The 21,080-nt window shown below is 43.2% G+C and overlaps 1 protein-coding gene across 3 annotated transcripts in view; it reads right to left on the bottom strand.

Moving 5' to 3' along the window:
* Positions 1 to 21,080, bottom strand: part of UNC79 (unc-79 homolog, NALCN channel complex subunit) — a 145,572-nt gene that overhangs the window by 55,852 nt on the left and 68,640 nt on the right. The window contains exons 26-32 of one of the 3 annotated variants that reach the window (XM_054972101.1): positions 19,046 to 19,225; positions 17,900 to 17,965; positions 11,511 to 11,797; positions 8,082 to 8,264; positions 7,087 to 7,249; positions 3,364 to 3,513; positions 838 to 2,058 (exon numbers count right to left, since the gene is read on the bottom strand). In XM_054972101.1, the coding sequence (XP_054828076.1) occupies positions 838 to 2,058; positions 3,364 to 3,513; positions 7,087 to 7,249; positions 8,082 to 8,264; positions 11,511 to 11,797; positions 17,900 to 17,965; positions 19,046 to 19,225 (2,250 nt within the window). The remainder of the gene's footprint in view (positions 1 to 837; positions 2,059 to 3,363; positions 3,514 to 7,086; positions 7,250 to 8,081; positions 8,265 to 11,510; positions 11,798 to 17,899; positions 17,966 to 19,045; positions 19,226 to 21,080) is intronic. The other 2 variants (XM_054972102.1, XM_054972103.1) reach the window with 2 other exon arrangements.

Raw genomic sequence — 21,080 nt, forward strand, 5'->3', positions numbered from 1 at the left:
CGTTCTTGTAATCAAGGAAGAAGGTATTCTTGATGTTTATCTGCCAATGTTCAATGGAATGAGGGGGAGGAATGGGGGGAACCACACTGCGTAACACCACAACATCACTTCCAATTGGAACCCAGAAGTGACATGGGCACAACATGGGGACACTCTATGAAGTTTCCCAATCTCTATGGTTCTTACTATAGAGATCTAGGGAAATCGTACTGTGTCACCACAACACGGAAGCAATTTCCGAAAGTGATGTCACCACATCATGTTCCCCCCCCCATCCCTCCCCAATGCTCCTGCCTCCATTTGGGACTACCCTAGTTGGCTGGATGTAATGGCTGGCCAGAAAAGAACTGGCTGGGCTCTAATTAGGGAAGGGCTGGTAGTGAAACAAAACATGGCATGTCTAGCCAGCCAAACTCAAGCAGGAAGGTGAATAACTGAGGAGATGTTCTAAAAAGACACGCAAGCCAAGGAAGGGTAGCTGAGGAAAGAGATGCCAAATGCGATTCCTGTAGCTTCTGTGCAGGCACACAAGGAATCACCTCTCATAGCCTGACTTGCGTTCTGAGTTGGTATTATAACCATAACTGTTTTAGTAGACATCATTAAAATTCTGACATATGTTCTTCTGTACCGTGCAGCCACTATTTGAGTGGGACAAAGAGGCACAATGGGGCTTTTCCAAAAGGGGGTGGTCTTTGGTTGGTCCTAGATAAAGGGATAGCATTTATATACTATTGATTAGACAAAAATCTGCAGAGAGCCATGTAAGTAAATTTTCTCCTCCCAAAATAGCGATAATGAAAAGCCTGTGGGAGGTAACCTTTAGGTTTTTCTCACCTGTCTCTTTTTGCTCCCCCAGCTTGTCCAAGATGTTGAAGGAAATGTCCAAGTACTCTCTCTGGATGGCGCTCACTGCTATCTTCCTCTGCTTCCTCTGCCTGGGCACAATTTGAATCTTAAATTCGGACTCTTCGGCTTCTTCCTCTGGTTTTTGTTCTGCACTTTGTTCGGTATCCGACTCCACATTGGCATCAGGCTTATCGCTTTCACTTTGGTTCTCGGAGTCCTCTGGGACCTTAATGAGGACAGTTTTCCCACTTGAACTGGGAAGGGGTCCGCCAGGCTTAATTTCCTCAATATTAAAGTCAAAGCTATCATCAATGGACATCTCTGGGAGAGCAAACGACTTCTGCAGCATATCTCGTTTTTGTTTCAGCGTCAGCAATGGGCTACCACAAGTCAGCTCATGAACTTCCTCTGGCTTCGCTAACTCTTCAAGATCTCTTTGACTGCCGAAAGCCACCAAGGGGGTTTCCTCTTGTGCAAATGACACAATGTTGCCTGTTTCAGTAGGGGTCAAGTCTCTCGAGCAATCCTCAATGCTGAACTGTACCAGGGGGGTTATGCTGAAGCTGACCACAGAGATACTGGTGGGGCTTGAAGGAGTGGAAGTGGCCATCTTGCTGGAGACACGATCGGTCAGCTGACTTATGACATCAGCTTCTTCTTCGTCACTTTCCACTATCCTGAGAGGAGGGAGCGGTTCAAAGACCAAGGAGTCACTGTCTGAATTCGAAACAATTGATTGCTTTTCAGGCCCTGATGTTGAATCAGAGGACAGGTCTATCAGATCTAAATCCTCTTTTGGAGGAGAAGCTTTAACTGGGGAATCCACTTTCACTTCATATGGCTCCATGCAGTTCAACCTGACCTCAGGAATGATAGGTCTCCGCCTTGCTGGGATTTTGTCTGGGACTGCGGGCGGATTTTCATTCTCTTCTGTTTCTGCATTTTCAGTCTTAGTAGAAGAATTTTGCCGAGATCGTCCATTCTGTCTTGGTGCAGCGGCAGGTGGCTTCTCTAAGTCACAGCGGTCTATGCAGGACTTCCTGCGGTGTTCATCTAATGTGAACAACAGGGAGTCTGAGTTTCCTATGTCAAGAGATTTTTGTTTTAGAGAGCGCAGTTTCTTTTTCTGAATGCTTTCTTCTCTCACACAGTGCAGGATGCTGTCTTGCAACACGCCGGTTTCTCTATATTCAGCCAGTTCTATTTCACCTGATTGAAACAGGAAAAGGGCTGATACTATTTCACTCAAGAGTGGCGTTCCTCCCCCCACCTTGCAATAATTATCATTTTGCAATCTCACAATTCAGTGCTAGGGACATTTTAGACACAAGTACACCTTTGAAATGCAAAATTACAAGTACAAAATAGGCTCAAGATCAGCCTGACAGATTTCAGAAGGCCAATTTCTTGATATGTGTACTGAGTCTAGTTTGTTGTCTCTTCTGCGGTGATCTTAGCCAATGGGCAATGGGGGCAGCTGCCCCAGGCCTTGAGCTGGGGGGGGGGACTGCCCAGGTCTCCACCCCCAACAAGAGGGTGGCAATTGGCTCAGTGGAAGTGGCTGCTTGCACCCGCTTGCACATCTGAGACTTGGACTTGCATTCCTGTGGCTTGGCGACCAGCTTCCAGCAGTGGCAGTGCCCCCCCATACAAGGTGAGGGGCACCCCTTACTGGGGCTCTGGTGGCAGGGAATAGGCCTGGCAGGAGCCCTGGTGATTCTGGGGGCCCTTCCTGGACTTTTGCCTGGGGCCCCAAAACCACCAAGACCACCTTTGGTCTCTCTGTATGTTTACTGAAATCAGCTCACAAGATCAGCCTGAGAGGTGTCTGTTCTGATGCTAATTTCTTGCTTTCAGGTTCACTCAAAATCCACAATATTTATACAATGAGGAACTGAAAGCATGCTTTTGAAAAGAACAGCCCCAGTTCAATTAGTTACAGGCAACTAGTTACAGGTAAAACTAGTGAATGACCCTAAGTGTGGATCCGCATCTTCATCGAAAGTTGCATCCAGTTCGTTCACTGGAGATAAGATGAGCACTATGATGCAGTTGGGAGATGCAGGTCAGGGGAAGCGGCTTGCATCTGCAAACCTGTCTAGCCTCTAGACCTTGCACACTGCCCAGGAACACTAGAATGTGTGTGTATGTGCCACTGATTTATGGCAACTCCAGCAACGGGTGTTCAAGGCAAATGAGAAGCAGAGGTAGTTTGCCATTGCCTTCCTCTGCAGAGACTTCCTTGGTGGTTGCCCATCCAAGTACAGACCCAGCTTAGCTTCTGAGATCTGACAAGATCAAGCGATACCATGCTGCCTTCCCTTCAATATTAGAATACCCTCCACATTATTTTACTACACTTAACAGTCCATAGCAACTGTGTTCACAATCCTTCTGTTGGCACATCTTATTGTATGTGTGGCATTTACACATTTGTAAACATTCAATGTTTTTAACAAAAAAAATCAAGCATGAAAGTACATTTATAACATCTCCAATTTTAACATGTCATACTTTTCTGAGCATTCATCTCAACTGGCTGGTATTTCACCATTTTGCTGCCTCCAATTCTTTTCAGCCTTGCAAAGAAAGTTTGAGATTCTTTATTGCCAGTTCCTGTAGGTGTGTCATGAATGTCAGATTCATCAAAGACACTGTCTTCCTCTGCTGGAAAGAGAAAAATCGGGGTTGTCCTTTAGCAAATGCATCATGTAGCAACAGAGAGCTGGTTGATCACGAATTTCAGCAAATATGTACCAATCTTCCAAATATTCAAGTAAGTTACTAAACCTGTCTCACAGCATTACTGTATAAAGCATACACCACCAGTACAATCCTATACTGAGTTACTCCATTCTAAACCAACTAATTTGCATGGATTAAGACTGGAGCATAGGATTGTTCTGCACATCTTCTACAGATGCACCACGAGGCATGAATCATTTTCTTTTTAGTTACCACTTTGTAAAAATGTTATCATTTTTCTATCCCTCCACCTTTCATAGGAGCTCAGCTGCATTCATTTTCTTGGGTCTTAACCATCCTGAAAAAAAGATCCATTCAGAAAACAGGGATTCTTTGCCTTCTACTGTTCACTGCAAATTCCACCCAAAGCAGTTCCTGGAGCCTGGGAAACCTTCCAAAATGCTGAAAGGTAAAAGGGCAAGGAAGTGCAGGGAAAGGTAGGAATCAGAAGAAACCAAAGATTCCCTCTTGTGTGAATAGAGAAAATTGGAGGCTGCCTCTTCCATTCATGTGAAAAGCTGTCCAATTTTATCCCAACTTTATAAGGTATTTTAGGCAGAGAGTGAGCAACTAGATCCAAGTTACCCAGTGAGCTCCATAGCTGAATAGAGACTTGAACCTGGTAGTGCAATCCAAAACAGAGTTACTCCAGTCTCTACCCATTGATTTCAATGGGCTTAGACCAAAGTAACTTTCCTTAGGATTGCACTTTTCTCCAAGGCCAGTGGTTGATTCAATGCACCAAGCTGACTATTTTAGCAATGAAACAAAGAGTAATTATAACTGGTCACTGAAGGTGTTCAGAAGGTATCAACCTGCATGGCTCCTACTAAATTAGCCTGATTATACTGGTTTGCAGTTGCTGAAAGGCTGCCCTCAAGGAAATAATCCTGCCATGCTTATTAAAGTTACATACAGCAAAGATGATTCTGCCTTATAAATCTATCTATTTAACATGTTTTTACCCCATCCTTCTTCCAAGAGACTCAAAGTGGTTTACATAGTTCTCCCCTCCAGGTTAAGCTAAGAGAGAGTGTCTGGCACCTAAAATCAACCAGGGAGCTTTACAGCTGAGTAGAGATCTGAACCCAGGTCTTCCCAATCCCACTCCTAGTCCAACACACTAACCACTATACCATATTGATGCGTGGCTTTTACTCACAATCAGGCCCTCTCAGACACCAAGACCTCAAAACTAACCATAGGTACACATATTTCATTTCCACCAGTGTCAAAGCAAGCATAGCTGCCACTCAGGAACTGAACAATATCAAAGGACCTATCAGGGACCATAAAATCCAAACAGATCCAAACTATCTTAGAATAGAAGGCAGAAGATCCTAATTCCTGCTCCACCAACCCAGCCCAGATTTCCAGATGGAGGAACTGCCACCATCTACTGGTTTCTGAGGCTAGAACACAGAAATGAACCGTTCAATTTGGATGCCATCGTTCGTCCACCAATGTTTTTTCAGACCACTTTCAGCCTGCAGCAAGTTGTGCATTCAGTATGTTGATTAAGCACCGATTAAATTCAGATACTATAAAAAAAAAACCCTGTGCCAAAGTGGTCTCTAATTTGCCGGGGGATGTGTGAATTCAGCTGGTGAGAGACAATCTTTCTTTCATCAGAGGAGCAATCATGAAGTTGGGTGCAGCAAAGCAGAAAAGGTATTGATGTGGACAATGACAGATGAGAGACGTTTCCCCCCTCCATCTATTTTTAACTCTTTTCTTTTTTAGCCTCCCAGGACAGCCTCTCAGGCAAGTCTTCTTTAGATATTATTAAAAGTGACACCAGATTAGCCTGAAGGATCAAGTCTAATCAGGGAAGTTTCTTCCAAAACTCTTGGAAAATCATAAAAACTCAAGGCTGAATTCAACTTCAGTTTGCAAAATGAACTGTGAATCAGAACCCTAATTCACCTTTCAGTGTTTAAATGACAGGATTTTACATACCTTGTTCATCTTGTTTTAAATTATAACATTCATTAAATATTCCTCCCACGTATCTGACCCAAATGCTTATGAACTCATTCTTCCCTTTCCTCAGACATAAGTTTTTCATGTTCACAAGAAAAAGAATTAACTTTCCCTTCTTTTTAAAGAAAAATTAAGGATTGCCAAACTTCGTATTGCTGTCTTCTTTTCTGAGTCTTCTCTCTGGCATACTTTCTCACAACTTTTTCCCAAGTTAGAAAAGATTAACAAAAATAACATTTTGGCTATACGCAAACATTTTGTCTGCATGTGTACATGTATGCACACACACACGCACCTTTATATCAGGAGTCTACAACTTTTTACAATTAAGGAACCAAATGACATCAAGGTTTTGAGCAAGAGATCAATAATGAGCCAATATAAGAAAGGACACTTGCATAGCTGAAACTATAAAACTTAACATTTCTGATAACTGAGAAGTTGAATAATAATCCATAAAGTTTCCACAGCCCTAACACTGTTTGCTGTAAGCCCTTGTAAGGAAATAGAACACACACAGTGAAATCCTAAGCAGAATTACTCAGGTCTAAGCCCATTGATTTCAAACCATTTCCCTGAACCCAGAATAACTATTTGCTTGGGGAAACTTTCCAGTCTCTGTAGGTAGGTAAATAGGTTTCAGGGGTGCAATTTACATCATGAAAGGGTTAAACAGCCTCTTGCCCAGCACTATGGCTCTGTTCCAGTTCAGGATGGGGGAACCTCATGGCTATTTTAAAATAAAACTAAGGTAGAAGACCCTATCACCAATCTCCCCTATCTTGTCTATCTGCATACTAAATTTCAAAAGGGCTTGGTACACGGTTTCAGTTCTTTCACTTCACTTGATAGTGAATATTTCTGATGCACCAGGAACTTGTTTGGCATTATAATATGAGCACACTTGCAAATTACAAAATACAATATGAGGATGATCCCATGTACATTACTGACTTTGCAAATTACAAACTCTGGTGTCTGCAAATTCATGGACTCAGTCAAGACCATAGGTCTTGGGTTAATGAACATTTTCCACGCTCACTTCATTTATAAACATTGGTGTGGCACGAGCAAAATTGAGGAGCTTCTCCTTCTGTACCAGAAATAAAGCCATTCCTCTTGCCCGCACTGAGACCAACAGGGCCACAAAACAATTTCCTACTTCACAGGGCATGCCCACATTTTCACCATGCACATCCAGCCATGAGCTGTTAAACCCTACAACAACCAGGAATTACACATCAAACCCAAAGTGAAACATTAAATTAAAATATGAGGTACTCTTGTCTTTCAGAGCTACTTAAACCAATGTTCTTTTCCCTACAAATAAAGCTGGAGCAATTTCTTTTAGCACATCTTGATTAACATTTGGAAGCTATGTGCTCTATAGGCCAGACAGAGCCAGCTGGACTTTCCTAACCCAGATCAAACATTCCAGAATGCAATCTTTCCTGATCTGTCCATCTAGAGATCCAGAACATTCACAGTCACACTAATATTACTTAGTACCTTTTTCCTTCTCACTGTATCTGCTAGCATTGCTGTTGTCGCTGTACAAAGGGCCCGTTGAGGCATGAGGCTTGCAGCTGTGATACTGTGCATTAAGCGTGTTTACAGTTATATGGATGAGATGCAACACAACTTTGCTGATGTCGCAGTCCCTGTACGGATACTGTGCAAGAAAATATTAAAAGCAAAATCATTTCATTACCAAACATAAAAACCCTAACTTGATCTCTGATTTTTCTACTTTGTGGCTCTTTTCATCCATTAAGATTCGGTATCTCTAAAACACAGCCTATAAAAAATACTTGTATTTCTATGAAGGCCTCTTCAGTCATTCAGGCACCATATGAATAACAATTATAAATGCAGATTTTTATAGATCTTTTTTTTTTAATGGACCAGATCTTCCAGGGTATTCTATGGCTGATCTGAAAGTCACTATTCTCCTTCAAAAGAACTTCAAAGGGAGATACCAACTAGAAATTGCTAAATTAACTTTAATCAAGAAGTTTAACATTATCTTAATAAGGACCTGACATTTCTCACTCACTACAAGACCTAGTATCTTTGCACAGTCCACCCTTTACACAAGTTATTTAGTTCAGCTATATGCCTCAGCTTTTCTAATAGGGTCTGCACATCATGCATCTACATATTGTGGTTTGCTAGACTTCTTTTATGTCAGTCCTACTTCACCTACCCATCAACAGTTAGCACTGGATTGAGTATTCTTTTTAAACTTACTTTTCTTCATTACATCTCTCCCCCTGCTGTCCCCTGCTGTTTTCAGCTTTGATTATAAAGACTTCTGTGTCCCATAAAGTGATTCACAAAAGCTCCTGTTGGAATAAATTCTGTTTGTCTTGAAGGTGCCCCTGGCCTTCTGTTTGATCTTCAGACCTCACTGGTGATGATCATGACTCAGTTTTTATTGTGATGCCCCCCACCCCGCCCAGCCTTAATGGCAGCTGCTCTGCCAGCAGTGCGTGATCACTTACCTTGTACAGGATGACAAGTAGTGCCTTGAGCCACATCTGCCGAATATGAGGCTTCAGAGGCCAGAGGGAGCAGCGGGGAGGCTGTTGGAAGTAGTGCCTAAGCTGTGGGCACGTGCAGTACTTCAGCACCTGAGCCACTAAGGGGAGGAGGTGCTTTCCAAGGTTAATGTTGTAGTCCATCACCTGAAAGTCATATTCAGTAGGGATTAACAGCATTCAACCAAAGGTATCCAGGTTTTGAATATCAACGCAGACTAAGTTAAATTTAGAAACTATTTGGCAGCTGGTTAAGAAATGAGCTGCAAAGCTTTCATCAGACCCATGCACACAGGCTAGAAAGGTAGTCCCGTTGGGATTACTGTACATGCATAGGATTGGGCTGCATGTTTATAGACCAGCAGAGAGCAACTTTAATCAGGGAGCATTCCTGGAATTATTATCTTTTTTATCTGTAGTGTACTAAAAGTTTCCATTGTTGTTAACAGTAACAATGCAAAAGAGAGATGATAAACTATTTAAAAACAAGTTGAAATTCAAAAAGCCAAAATGATCAATGATGAGTTCATGATGAATTCTCATAACCATCTAGAACAGGGGTCCCCAACCTGCGGCCCGCGGGCCACATTCGGCCCCCAAGCTCTTTCTGTGTGGCCCTCTGACCTGCTTATTTGCTGCTATCACCCTGCAATTTTGTTGCATTTTGAGTTAAGCTGTGGCCCTCTTTAGGCACTGGGCACTCTAATGCGGCCCCCATGTGCCAAAAGGTTGGGGATCCCTGATCTAGAACATTTCAAGAGAGACTGGCTGCTGTTTTCATCTGCGACTTGCCCGGTGTCAGAACAAGGAGTTTTCTCACATGGACTCTGTCACTCTGATGACTTACCACTTCAAAACTCCCCTCAGGCAAAAATTTCTATAGCTCATTGCTCATGTTGCCTGGAGAAAATATGAATCTGTGCCTACTGTCATCATCAAGTACCTTTTCATGGGCTGAAACTGAAAAGATGTGTCCACATCTTTGTATGTGGACAAGTCATACAACTTGTCCCCAATGTGAACATTTTGTATACATGCAGCTTGGGGCAGCTATTCCAAGTGCTGTGTTTAATTATACAGCAACATCAGCATGTGCGGTACTTTGCAAGACTAAAGAATGAAACAAGACCCATTTTCAATCCATTTACAGTCTGAAGATGAATGAGGGGGAAAGCAGCAAAGGGGATGAGAGCGGATGAAACGCTAAGAAAGGTGTGGCAGCATGATTGGCTACCACCAGAGGAGGGAGTCTTACCAACACTGATGTTAGAAGTTGTTTTGCACATTGGAAGAAGCAGTGAAAAGCAGGTGCATGAACAGCTCACGATTCTCTAGGTCACTTCTAGCTTAATACACAAAGGGGAAACCTGCACTTTTCCCTAATGGCAAAGGATGTGAGTTCTCCCTTCATATTCTTGCGGCAGAAATGCAAAAAATAAGAGTGCAAGCCATTTCCGTATCCACTTTACACTACTTCTTTCAACATGAACAGCCATCCTTGGATAAATATGGCAACTGCAGTCTTTGGGAGTATGAGCACTGCCAGAGGTGTTTGCTCTAATTGGTATTGGAGACATTCCTCTCATTGGACGTATTAAAACTGGCATAGAACATTATACACTGCTGACAGAGTAGGATCTGCTGACAGAGTAGATGAGCAATGACAGCAGCCCATTCATTCAGTTCATTATTTTATGGTTGCCTTGGTTCTTTCCTAAGTCCTTCTCCATCGCCCTACGTGCAGGGCTGGTGATCGCTACCAGGAACAATGTAATCTAGTAAGTGCAAATGACTAACCTACATGAAGGGAAACAAAGCTATTATTCGTTTGAAATATTTATATCCCACTTTCCCCCCCACAAATGTGGCATTCGGAGAGGCTGACCATCACTGGCTGCCATCAGGGGTTACATCAAGCCAACATTAAGCTTCAGTGGGCAGAAATGCAGCTTTTTGGGGCTCCCTCCTCCATGCATGTTCTTAACCAATGGGCAACAGGGCTGTACGGCCGCCTCCTGGAGAAGATTAAAGAAGAAAGGGAGGCTGCTAATTGCATCTGGCCCATCTGGGGCTTGGGCAAGCTGGCTTCTGGTGCAATGGTGGCTCTTGCCCACCTCACATAGGCCAAGGGCCACCCTTCCTTGACCCTGGGCAGGGGGGTGAGGCGGTGATATAGTGATTCTGGGGCCTAACCTGGACTTTTGCCCAGGGCCCCAGAATCCCTAGTACTGCCCCCATTTTTTTCTCAAGTGGGACACAATGAAAAAATTCTGGCTCTGTATGGAAAAGGTACAGTAGAATTCCCAGGTAGCCTACAGGTTAATCCACCCCTGCTGGGGCCTAACACTGCACAGCCTTGCCCAAAGACATCCAGACTGAAGGCTGCTAGAAGCAGCCTCTTCCCAGAAGAACTGTCAAACACCACCCTCTGCTGGGCTACTCTCCAAATGATGTTTGGTGTATTCAGTATTATAATTCCTGCCATCTGAAGATGTTCTTTTAAAAGAGAGAGCAGGAACCACATATAGGAAAGGAACACCTTTTGGAAATATCATCAAACACACACTCCAGTATAAAACTGCTTAATCAAGAAGCACAGACACTGCTTCCTGACAGCTTTACACAAACCTGAGACCCCCCCAGTCCTTCCTTCACAAAACCAGGCAGATGCCCAAATCTTGTACTTTTAAAAAATTACACTTGAATATGACATACTTTTATTTCATATTGCCCCTACTTGTACCTCACAGACCGTTGGCTCTTCCGTTTACTATTTTTTTTCCTTATAACTTCATATACGTCAGACTATGGTGCCCCCTGGCCCCATGTAGAGTGGCACAAGTCCACAAAAGATTATTCTAGATATTACAAAGCCTTTACCAGTTAAATCTGATAATACTGAGATAGACCAACTATCTCCCTTGGTGTAAGGCAGATTCTTAGGTTCATTATATAAAAATGATTTTTCCACAGCAATGTTAGCGCACATAAACTGTAAACTGCTTGGACGGAAGGCCATCCTTATGTATGGTAATACATAAAACTGCCTTATACCAAAACAAATCATCAGTCCATCAAGATCAGTTTTCTGTACTCAGACTGATAGTGGCTCTCCAGGGCCTCAGGCCGAGGTCTTTTACGTCACCTTCAGCCTGTAAGAAGCATTTTATTTCCAAATGAAAAATAATCAAATTCAGAGAAACAAATTGGAGGAGTTCGTATACTCCATGTATACAAACTCCAGTTTGTATACAATCCAATGGGGTTTTGCCACCCAGATCATTTGTAGCCGCTGCAAACAAGCCAATGACATCAGCCATCCAGTACTGGATTATCTGATTTATTTATTTTTTGCACCAAACAGAAAAAAAATGGAGAATTAAGCCAACTTACTTGGGCAATCCCTGCAATAAAGGCATTGAAACAAGTTGAAACACGCATCTTTTGAGGAGCAATCATGAAGCATCCTTCCTGTTGGTCGTAGGCCAGTAAGACATACAAGTGGCGCTTGACTGTGTTGAAGGCTTTGGCGCTGCTGATGTCCGACTCTGCACTGCTCTCATCTTTGGCCATAAATTTCATCAGCACCGTAATGAGCTGATGGACTGTCTGGTGGTCAATGCCAGCATCCTCTGGGAGAAGGTCCTTTATGGTATTATCATTCTCTGGTGAAGGCTGCCCTGTTGGCACAGAAAAGAACCAGTTGTAGTCCATAAACTTACATGACAACTGGGAGTCAAGTAACAGGCTGTTAAACTAAAATGGCGGTTAAAAAAGAAAGGAGAGCCCAAATGGCCTCAGAACGCCATAGTGGGCTCCCCCTCCCCCCTCAAGCTGTTTCCCTATGTTAAAATAGCACGGGGGGAGGAATTTCCCCACATGCACAGAATATTCCATGTGGAGCAGCAAAAACAGAGTCACCCCACTCTCTATTTTGGAGAAGGATTTGGGGGGGGAGCATTTCCTTCCCCCCTGTCCCCGACCCCCACTGTAGCATTCTGAGGCCATCTGAACTCTCCTTTGCTTTTTACCAACCATTCACAGCTGCTCTGTAGCTGCAGGAGCTTGAGTTTCTCAAGACCCAACTCTTTAAAAACCTGCATGTCTAGAGAGACCCTCAGGGCCAAACTACAAGTGACGAATGACACTTGAACGGCAAGTGTATTCCTCCCTGTTCACTTGCCCTCCACTTGCCCTCCACTCAATCCACTTGCCGTTCAAGTGTCATTTGTCACTTATAGCTTGGCCCTCAGTCTTCCGCTTTATATGTCAATGGGGCAGATCATGAAGGATTTGTTTGTTTGTTTGGGCCAAGCTACAAGTGACGAATGACACTTGAACAGCAAGTGGATTGAGTGGAGGGCAAGTGAACAGGGAGAAATACACTTGCCGTTCAAGTGTCATTTGTCACTTGTAGCTTGGCCCTCAGTTTGTTTATGTCATTTATAGTCTGCCTTTTTCATCAGCACCGTAATGAGCTGAGACTCAAGGCAGATTACATAGTGTGAGATTAGTACAGTCAATATCAAGGACATTTCCATAAACAATGCCATAGGGTAGCTAAATATAAGTTTACAAAGTCATAGCCTTAGCAGGAATCCAATACAGAGTTGAAGAAATGCTAAAACAGAAGCATTTCTAGGGCTATTAGACAACATGAAGCACAAGTAGCTCATAGGAGCACATATTTAAAACAACAGATAGTATGCAAGGCAACATAGTGGTGAAGTCTGTAGTCCCTAACTCATTCGTGAAGCATCTGAGACCCCCTTCCTACAATACAAAAGCCTTTTTGAATAGTTTGGTTTTGCATTGTTTGAGGAAAGCTAGGAGAGGGGGGCTCTCCTGACCTCCTCAGGCAGGCCATTCCACAGAGTAGGGGCCACTACAGGGAAAGCCCGTGTATGGGCTGCAGTAGATTTCACCCATGTGCAGGGTGGCACCTGCAAGAGAGCCTGTTCAGATGAGCAAAGTTGCCATGGAGGAACATAGGGAGGGAGACAGTCTCGTAGGTATGCTGGACTAAGGCCGTGAAGAACATGGGCTCACAACCCCTAGTTCTGGCCACTTGGGGGTAGGAAGTGGCAAGGCTGAGAACCAGTATGGTGTAGTAGTTGGGAGGGATATAACTTAGTATTGAGCTCGCAGCTCGTTCACAAAAATGAACAAAGTATTTTCCTGGCATTCCTACTTTCAATACTCTTCAGATAAGCCTGTAAGAGATCTTATGCTGTCAGCTCTCTAAACATGTCATGACAATCCTAAATTATTCATGCCAGTTAGGATGCTTGAAGGAAAACCGCACGTTCTAAATAGGGGTGTGCGATCTGGGATTCATGATCTGCCTAAATAGCCAGATTTATGCACATCTGGCATAATTTTGCAATGCCGAATCACACTGAAGATTTCCAGAACGGATCCAGGAATCTGGACTCTGATGGGCAGAATTATTTGGCCACAGAAGCAGCTGCAGAAGTGGAGCAGCAGCAACAAGTGAGAGGGCAGTGGGCTGAGTGAAGTGGAGGTAAGCTCCACACTGTGGCAGGAGAGCGGCATGAGGGTGGCACGCAGGAGAGCTGGTGGGCAGGAGGAGAGCGGTGTGAGGCTGATGGGGAACAGGAAGCAGCAGGCAGAGTGGATTCCCATCCTATTCCACCCCTCCACCCCTGCTCAATCTCCAAAAGAGCCCTTTAAGCTGCTGCCAGCCACCTTTTAAACTCCACACCTCCAGTGAGCCTCCCCCCACCTTGCTTCAGTTCGGGAGGATTCTCTGGTTTGACACTGATTCTGATGTTGGTTTAACTTACTTTGGGAGTGAGGCTTGCATTTGGATTTTGGCCAGGGGCTGTCTTTGCTTAAGGGTTTCTCTTAGCCTGGAAAGTCTTGGAAATATTTTCCCCATAGGAAACAATGGAGAATGGTTGGGGACAGCTTGTTCAGGGGACCATAGAATTGGACTTCAGGATCCAATATTCCTGAAACCTGAGTATTACTTAGTGAAGATGAAGGAGTAGGTTCCCAGTAAATTTGGTATAGTTTGCTTGAAAAATGACACCTCCCAGGCCCCTAGATATTTAAATTTGGGGTTCTCTAACTGGATTAGAGAATCTGACCCAGATTTCAGGGATACCAAAAAAAAAATTGTATCTCTGAAACCTGGATCCTGATCACCCAGGGGCGGGGGGGGAGGAGCGGTTTGCACACCTCTAGTGCACATCCCAGGGTGTAGAAAAAGACATCTAAATTCAACAATTACATAAATCCCTGAAACATGAAAATGCAATCAAAGACTCTAGGTCAAAATGAGCATATTGTACCAATGGTTCACAAAAACAATCAGATTCCACTATGAGAAATATATTTGTGTTTCAAGGAAACAAAATCTGGCTCTTAGCTTCATTAAATAAGATTAGAGGATGAAAGGATAAATGTCAGCAAAGACTGTAATAAGATTATTGTTCTGTGTAAATATTAGACTATTTGCTGCATAATTAAGCTGCAGCTTCAGAGACTCCTGTTGATTACACTATATCAAAGAGGAGCAGTATCATGAATTTTAATTACTGTTAAAGACTGCTCTAGTGCCCCTTTTGATTATTCCAGTAAGCCTTTGATCCATAAGTGAGAACCTAACAACAAAAAGTCATATGGGATGTTTGCTTGAAACCAAATTTCAGCTGAATTAGTTTGCCTCCATGTTCTGTAGTACTTCCTCTAATCTCCCTTTTCTGCTTTACAGTGCATGAAACCTGTATTTTATGTTTGCTCCAGACTTCTAACACCTCTCTGAGAAATTCCTAGTGTGGAGGAACTCTGGAATGAAACACAACAGAACAGCCTCTTCTAGGGTGAACTGCTTGATTCTCAGTATGCATGACCTGGTGCCTGTGGCATAGGAAACTGTGATGTTTCATCTCCAGTGGTAATTAAATTAGGCTTGGGACAGCAAGCATTATATTATTTAGCACTCCTTATAAGGTAGCTAAGCAGACTAAGTGCATTGTTGCATGACGGAACTCTTCTGATTTGAACCATGTCTCAATGTTCATGTATTAGGATGAAAGGCTATGGATCAGTGACAGGACAAGCTGCTTATAACTCTTGTTGTTTGTGAAGTCAGCAAAACTAAAAGCCACATTACATTGACACTCTCTGTGAAATCAATGGGCTTAGACTAGAATAACTCTATTTAGGATTCCACTGTTAGTCACAGAACAGATATCTGTGTTGTAACTTAGAAATAATCTTTGTTAATGCCCTTGCAAATCTTTGGTGCAAAGTTGAGGGTGGGGGGCTATAATAGTGGCTACAGGCATAAGTCATGAGCTGCAAATTCACAAGTTTAAAAGTGTAATTCTAAACAGTTATACTCTTCTAAGCCCATTGTCTTCAATGGACTTAAAAGGGTGTAACTCTCACTAGAACTGCACTGCGAATCTCACCCCAGCTTGGAATTCACTAGGTGGCCTTAGCCAAGCCAGTATCTGCCAGCTGCAGCCCCCTGGGAGTATTAATATTCTCACTTACAGTATTTGTCAGTTCCTGCCAGGTAGATCCCTCAGCCCCTCTCCAGTGAACACACATTGGTTCCAGCAGAAAAGCTTTATTTAGGATTTTACAGTTCAGGTCTGAACTCCATCACGGAGCTTGGTAGAAGTGACAAAGCAAGACAAGCAATCTACTGTATGTTATACTTGATTTTTCCTGCATTCAAATAACTGTTAAGGTTTTGGCGCACAAATCTACAGGGGTCCTGTGAGAACCCTTTTTAGTTATGGCTAGATATCCAGTACACAATAATATATTCCCAGTGTCTGGGCAAAGTAGCAAAAGCTGGCATCTGGACGCTCCAAGGTCAGTGCTAGCTTAGAGGTGCATATTTCTATAAGATAACAGGAGAGGCCCAGTCTGGGTCTCAAAAAGTAACACTTTGCAATAAGGAGAGAATACATCAGGTTAGTAATGAGCATTGTGGTTACAACATACAGACAATCATGACTTGACTGTAAAGATACATGACAGTATTCTAAGCAATGGCTGAGAATGAGTGATCGGGAGGGCCTGAAAATAGAGGAAGGGAAGTTTGAAACAGCTGATTTTACACATCTTCCACCATCTCACTGCTTCCATTTCAGAGCAGGTACTGACCCTTCCACAGCTCATTTACTCATACAACTAATAGGTTTATACTAATGTTACATTTCAAGGACTCCCAGAAGTATTCCCACCCTCTCCTTTTCCAAAATGTATCTAGATGCCATGGCAGAAGTGGGGAAGGGTTATAAGTAGGCATTATAGTTGGGTCTCTATTTGGTCCAAGTAGAGTCACCAACCTCCAGGTGGGGACTGGAGTTGTCCCAGAATTACATCTAATCTCCAGACTTCAGAGATCAGTTCCCCTGGAAGAAATGGCAGAGACCATATCCCTGCTGAGCTCCCTCCCATTCCTAAACTCCATCTTCCCCAGGCATGCCTCCCAAACTTCTAGAAATCTCCCAAGCTGGCCTTGGTAACCCAAGTTCCAGGGCCATTAGAAACCATGGGAAATGCACTCATCACCATTCTCAGTGTCCCTAAATATTGTCATGCACAGTCACAGCAGTATCTCTAGATGCTGAGAAGCATAGGAATCACATTTCTCATCATTTCTCCTAATCAAAAATACAGCCACACAATACCGAGGGCCTAACAGCCTCAACTATCTGCTCTCCATGCTGCTGCCATATGAGGGTAACAATGGCAAAAGGAAGTGGGAGGTGGCAGGGAGGGACTCCATTTCAGGTCCCAGATAACAATGCTGAGCATCTACAGGAAGTTAAGTTCAGCAACATAATCAGATTCCCCTGAACTGTTTCTGGTGATGAATTGGAGAAGGGAGGATCTACCTATCACCTATGAATTCCTTTTTTTAAATTCATGTATTATTTATTTATTTCACATACAAATCCCTTCATGGCGTTGATCCCACTTATCTACAGGACTGCCTCTCTCCCTATGTTCTACTGCAGCAACTTTGATCATCTGAACAGGGCCTTCTGCAGGAGCCACTCAGCAAATGGCTAAAATCAGCAGCTGGGCATTCTCTGTGGGGGGCCCTGCCTTATGAGTGGCCTACCTGAAGCGATTAGGAAAGCTCCCACTCGCCTAGCTTTCTGCAAACTATGCAAACCTGAATTATTCAAGATGGCTTTTTTTACTCACTTAGGAGGTATGTGCTGTAAAAAAAAGTGGTTTCAGATGCACTGGTAAAGGGATAGGGACTGGGAGTACAGACTATACTACTATGTACTGTCTATAGCTGTAAGTATGATACTACTGGGTAACTTCTATGTTGTTTAATATGACAGGTTTAGAATTGCTTATGCTCTGTTTAGCTCTGTATCAGATTTCTGCTTGTTTTTAAGACTCTGCAGATTTGCAGTTGTATAGACTATTGCACTGTTTATTGAATGTCCCTGCTGTTGATTGTATTGACTCACATTTAAGTGTCAGAGAGAAAGGCAGGCTATAAATAACATAAATAAATCAAATAAATAAATGTATCTGTTATTGTTCTGTAAATCACATTGGGGATCTATTCTATGGAGAGGTGGGATAGAAGGGCTTTAAGAAAAATTAAAATCAACACTATAAGTGCTTTGAGCATGCTAAAACATGCTATTATTGCTACGAGGATTAAATGGAACCTCCTTCACCCATTCTAATGTTTCAATATTTGCAGAAATGCTCCCAACTTGTCCAGTAACTAGCTCTACACCACAATGCAAAAACAAAGCCTTTACCTGGTGTTTGTTCTGGTGTTCCTCCAAGTGCAGGAGCAGACTGCTCATGCCTGGTCAGTCTTGCAGCTAAAAACCAAAAAGATACATCCTATTAAGATTACATTAATGACCATGGCACCTCTTGATCTTACATCTCACTTCCATACAACCTCAATATAGTGTTTATGCTAGAGCTGTAACTAAGGAGGCTAGGTCTCCTGCTTTGGAGGGAGACCTCCTGCCTACCCATCAGCTCTGCCTGCCACTGCTTAACTGGGAGAGAAATACTCAAGCACTCTAACATGATGATGCCAAAGCACCGCAAGCACCCCAACCCCATGGAAAGTCTTCTGCCAGTACCCTAGTTGTTACATAGAAAGTCTGCTAATATTACCAAATGTCAGACTTGGCCAAAGGGTTCAACATGCATTATAGTTGCCTGTGGCATATTAGTCCAAAAACAAGTCAGAAGTGAGTAAGTTTATCCATGCCGAAAATGAGTCTTGCCATACAGCTGAGTGTTCAGATGACATCATCAAAACATGCATGGCATTCAACCACTGTATGGCCGAACTCTTCATGAAGACGGCTTGGCCAACTCTCAAGCAGGTGTGCATATGATCTGCCCCCACAAGAGCACCACAAAAGAAGCTCTTTCCCCTGGCTTCCCTCTTCCTAGAAGCAATCATGCCGATCCATGTTACATTAAGACTGGACTAAGTTCTATATATGGGACTCCACCTTGAAAGGCAGTCTGGAAGCTTCACTTGATACAACATGCAGCTGCTCATTTACTAACTGGAACCTGGAGGTTTAATCATATCACCCTCATTCTTCAGGATCTACAGGAGCTGCCTGCTTGCTCCCAGGTCAAATTCAAGGTGCTAATTCTAACCTATCCGTTCCATTAGCACTGGCACTTTCCTATGGCAGAAGGAATCTTCGCACGCTGCATCAGGCAAAGGTTCTTTTGACTGGATGAAAAGAACTCTGTGAGAAGAATACATTTGCAGACTCCAGCCCAATATTTGTCTGAATAACATTTATACCAGCTTGAAACTAAAATCTGTAATAAAGAGGTCCGTAATTTATAACTTTCCTCCACAAAGAAATTTTGAAACTTTTTAAACAAGGCAGGGGGTGGGGGAAGGTAAAGAAATACTCAACGGATCTTGGTCGTTAAGGTTTCTGGAAGAGAAAGGGCTCTCTTGGACTCTATGGGGCCCTTCACGCTGTCCCTCAAAGAGCGCACACTCTTCTGCCGATTCCGGGCAAAACGAGCCCTCTTGATCTTCCACATGGCTGTATCACTCAGGTTTGCCACATTTGTCCGGACAGCTGTGATTGCTTTTCAAACATGATTCAATAAGTCAGGTTCCATTTCATAGCACATTAATAACAATGAGTGCTTATATACTGTCCTTTTTTAAAAAAGAATTATTTTGAAAAATGTATATACTGTTCTTCCAGACAGATTAGCGCCCACTCAGAACGGTGAACAATGTCAGTGTTACCATTATCCTCACAATACCACTGAGCAGCTGAAGCTGAGAGGAGTGGCTTACCCAAGGCCACTTGTTGGGCTCATAGCAGTCAGGGGATTCAAACCAGCAAAGTGTTGATTTACAATCCGACCACTTAACCACTATGCTACAGCAGCTCCACAGATTATTTCCTTCTACGAGAATCATACTACTAGACATCAAGGTATTTCAAATAATTAGAAATTATACAAATACACTTAATTAAATAATAATGGGTTGAATCCTACAGAAGTGTGAGCAGAAAGAGGTCATGGAGACAAATCTCCCCCATTTTCTCCTTTCTCCTGTAACCCTCTACATACCCCAAAAATCCTCTGCTTAGGGCCATGGCATCCTCATAAACAAAATATGCTGCAGCATGAGGGCTGTAGTCCAGAGAGTAAACTGGGCCAAATCACACACCACCCAAACTATTAGTGGAGGGAGTGTGGTAGAATTAGCTTTCCAAGAGGGAGATGTGGATCATTTTGCCCTGCACTATATTCATGAGATAGGTTCCCCCAATCCTCTATGAAAGGAGCATACTAGGGGATGATAGGAGAAGGTGGGTAAAAATGTGGCTCTGCAATCTGTTTCCTCTTGCACTACCATAGGTTGATTTTATGTTTTTGTGATTTTAATGTATTTTTTAATGTTGTTAGCCGCCCTAAGCCCATTTGTGGGGAGGGCGGGGTATAAATCAAATCAAATAAATAAATACCATAGGATCGAACCCCAAAGCATTTTAAATTATGGACTCGATTCCTTCACTTATCCAGCTCTCTCAAAAGTAGGACTTGCAAGCTGTAAAAGGTAAAGTGTGCCATTGACTCTCAACTAGAGATGGGCATGAACTGAAAAAAACCTGAACCATGTGGTTCATCAAATTTTATGAACCATGAACCACAAACTTTCACGAACCTGCCCCTGGTTCGTGAAAACGTCACTCCCGGGTCAGAAAATCGGCACTTCCGGGCCAGCAGAAGTTCACTTCCGGGTCAGCAGAAAGTCTGCAGGAAGTCCATCCCCTGTTGCCTAGGAAACTGATTGATTGGCACCAGGCTGTCTGCAATGACAAACCAAAAAATGAACCAAATGAACCAGCCCAACAGATTGTGGCAGTTCGTCAAAAATGGGATCTGACGAACCGTGGTTCGCAAACCACGAATCGGCCTGGTTTGTGCTTAATTGTGGTTCGTATTTCGGTCCGTGCCCACCTCTACTCTCATCCAACTCATGGTGACCCCATGAAGTTCCACCTCACAGAGTTTTCAAGGCAAGAGATAAGCAGAGGTAGTTTGCTATTGCCTTCCACTGCTTAGCAACTCCAGTCTTCCTGGTCATAGATGCAGAGGAGTTAGCCGTATTAGTCTGTGGTAGCAAAATCAAAAAGAGTCCAGTAGCACCTTTAAGACTAACCAATTTTATTGTAGCATAAGCTTTCGAGAATCAAGTTCTCTTCGTCAGATGCCTGATACAGAGACTGGTCAAATACAGAAGAGGAGGAGAGAGAAGAGGCAATTAGGGAGAGGAAGGGGGAGGGAGCAATCAAAACATTCCTTGGCTAGTATATGTAAACATCTCCTTTTAGTGTGTGTATCAGTTGGCTTCAAAGGAGTTTTCCCTGTTAGTTTGTAGAAGCCAAACAGCTAGACCATCCAATTCCAATGCAGTATGGG

Source organism: Eublepharis macularius, chromosome 2 (assembly GCF_028583425.1).
Source record: "Eublepharis macularius isolate TG4126 chromosome 2, MPM_Emac_v1.0, whole genome shotgun sequence".
Taxonomy (NCBI): Eukaryota; Metazoa; Chordata; class Lepidosauria; order Squamata; family Eublepharidae; genus Eublepharis; species Eublepharis macularius.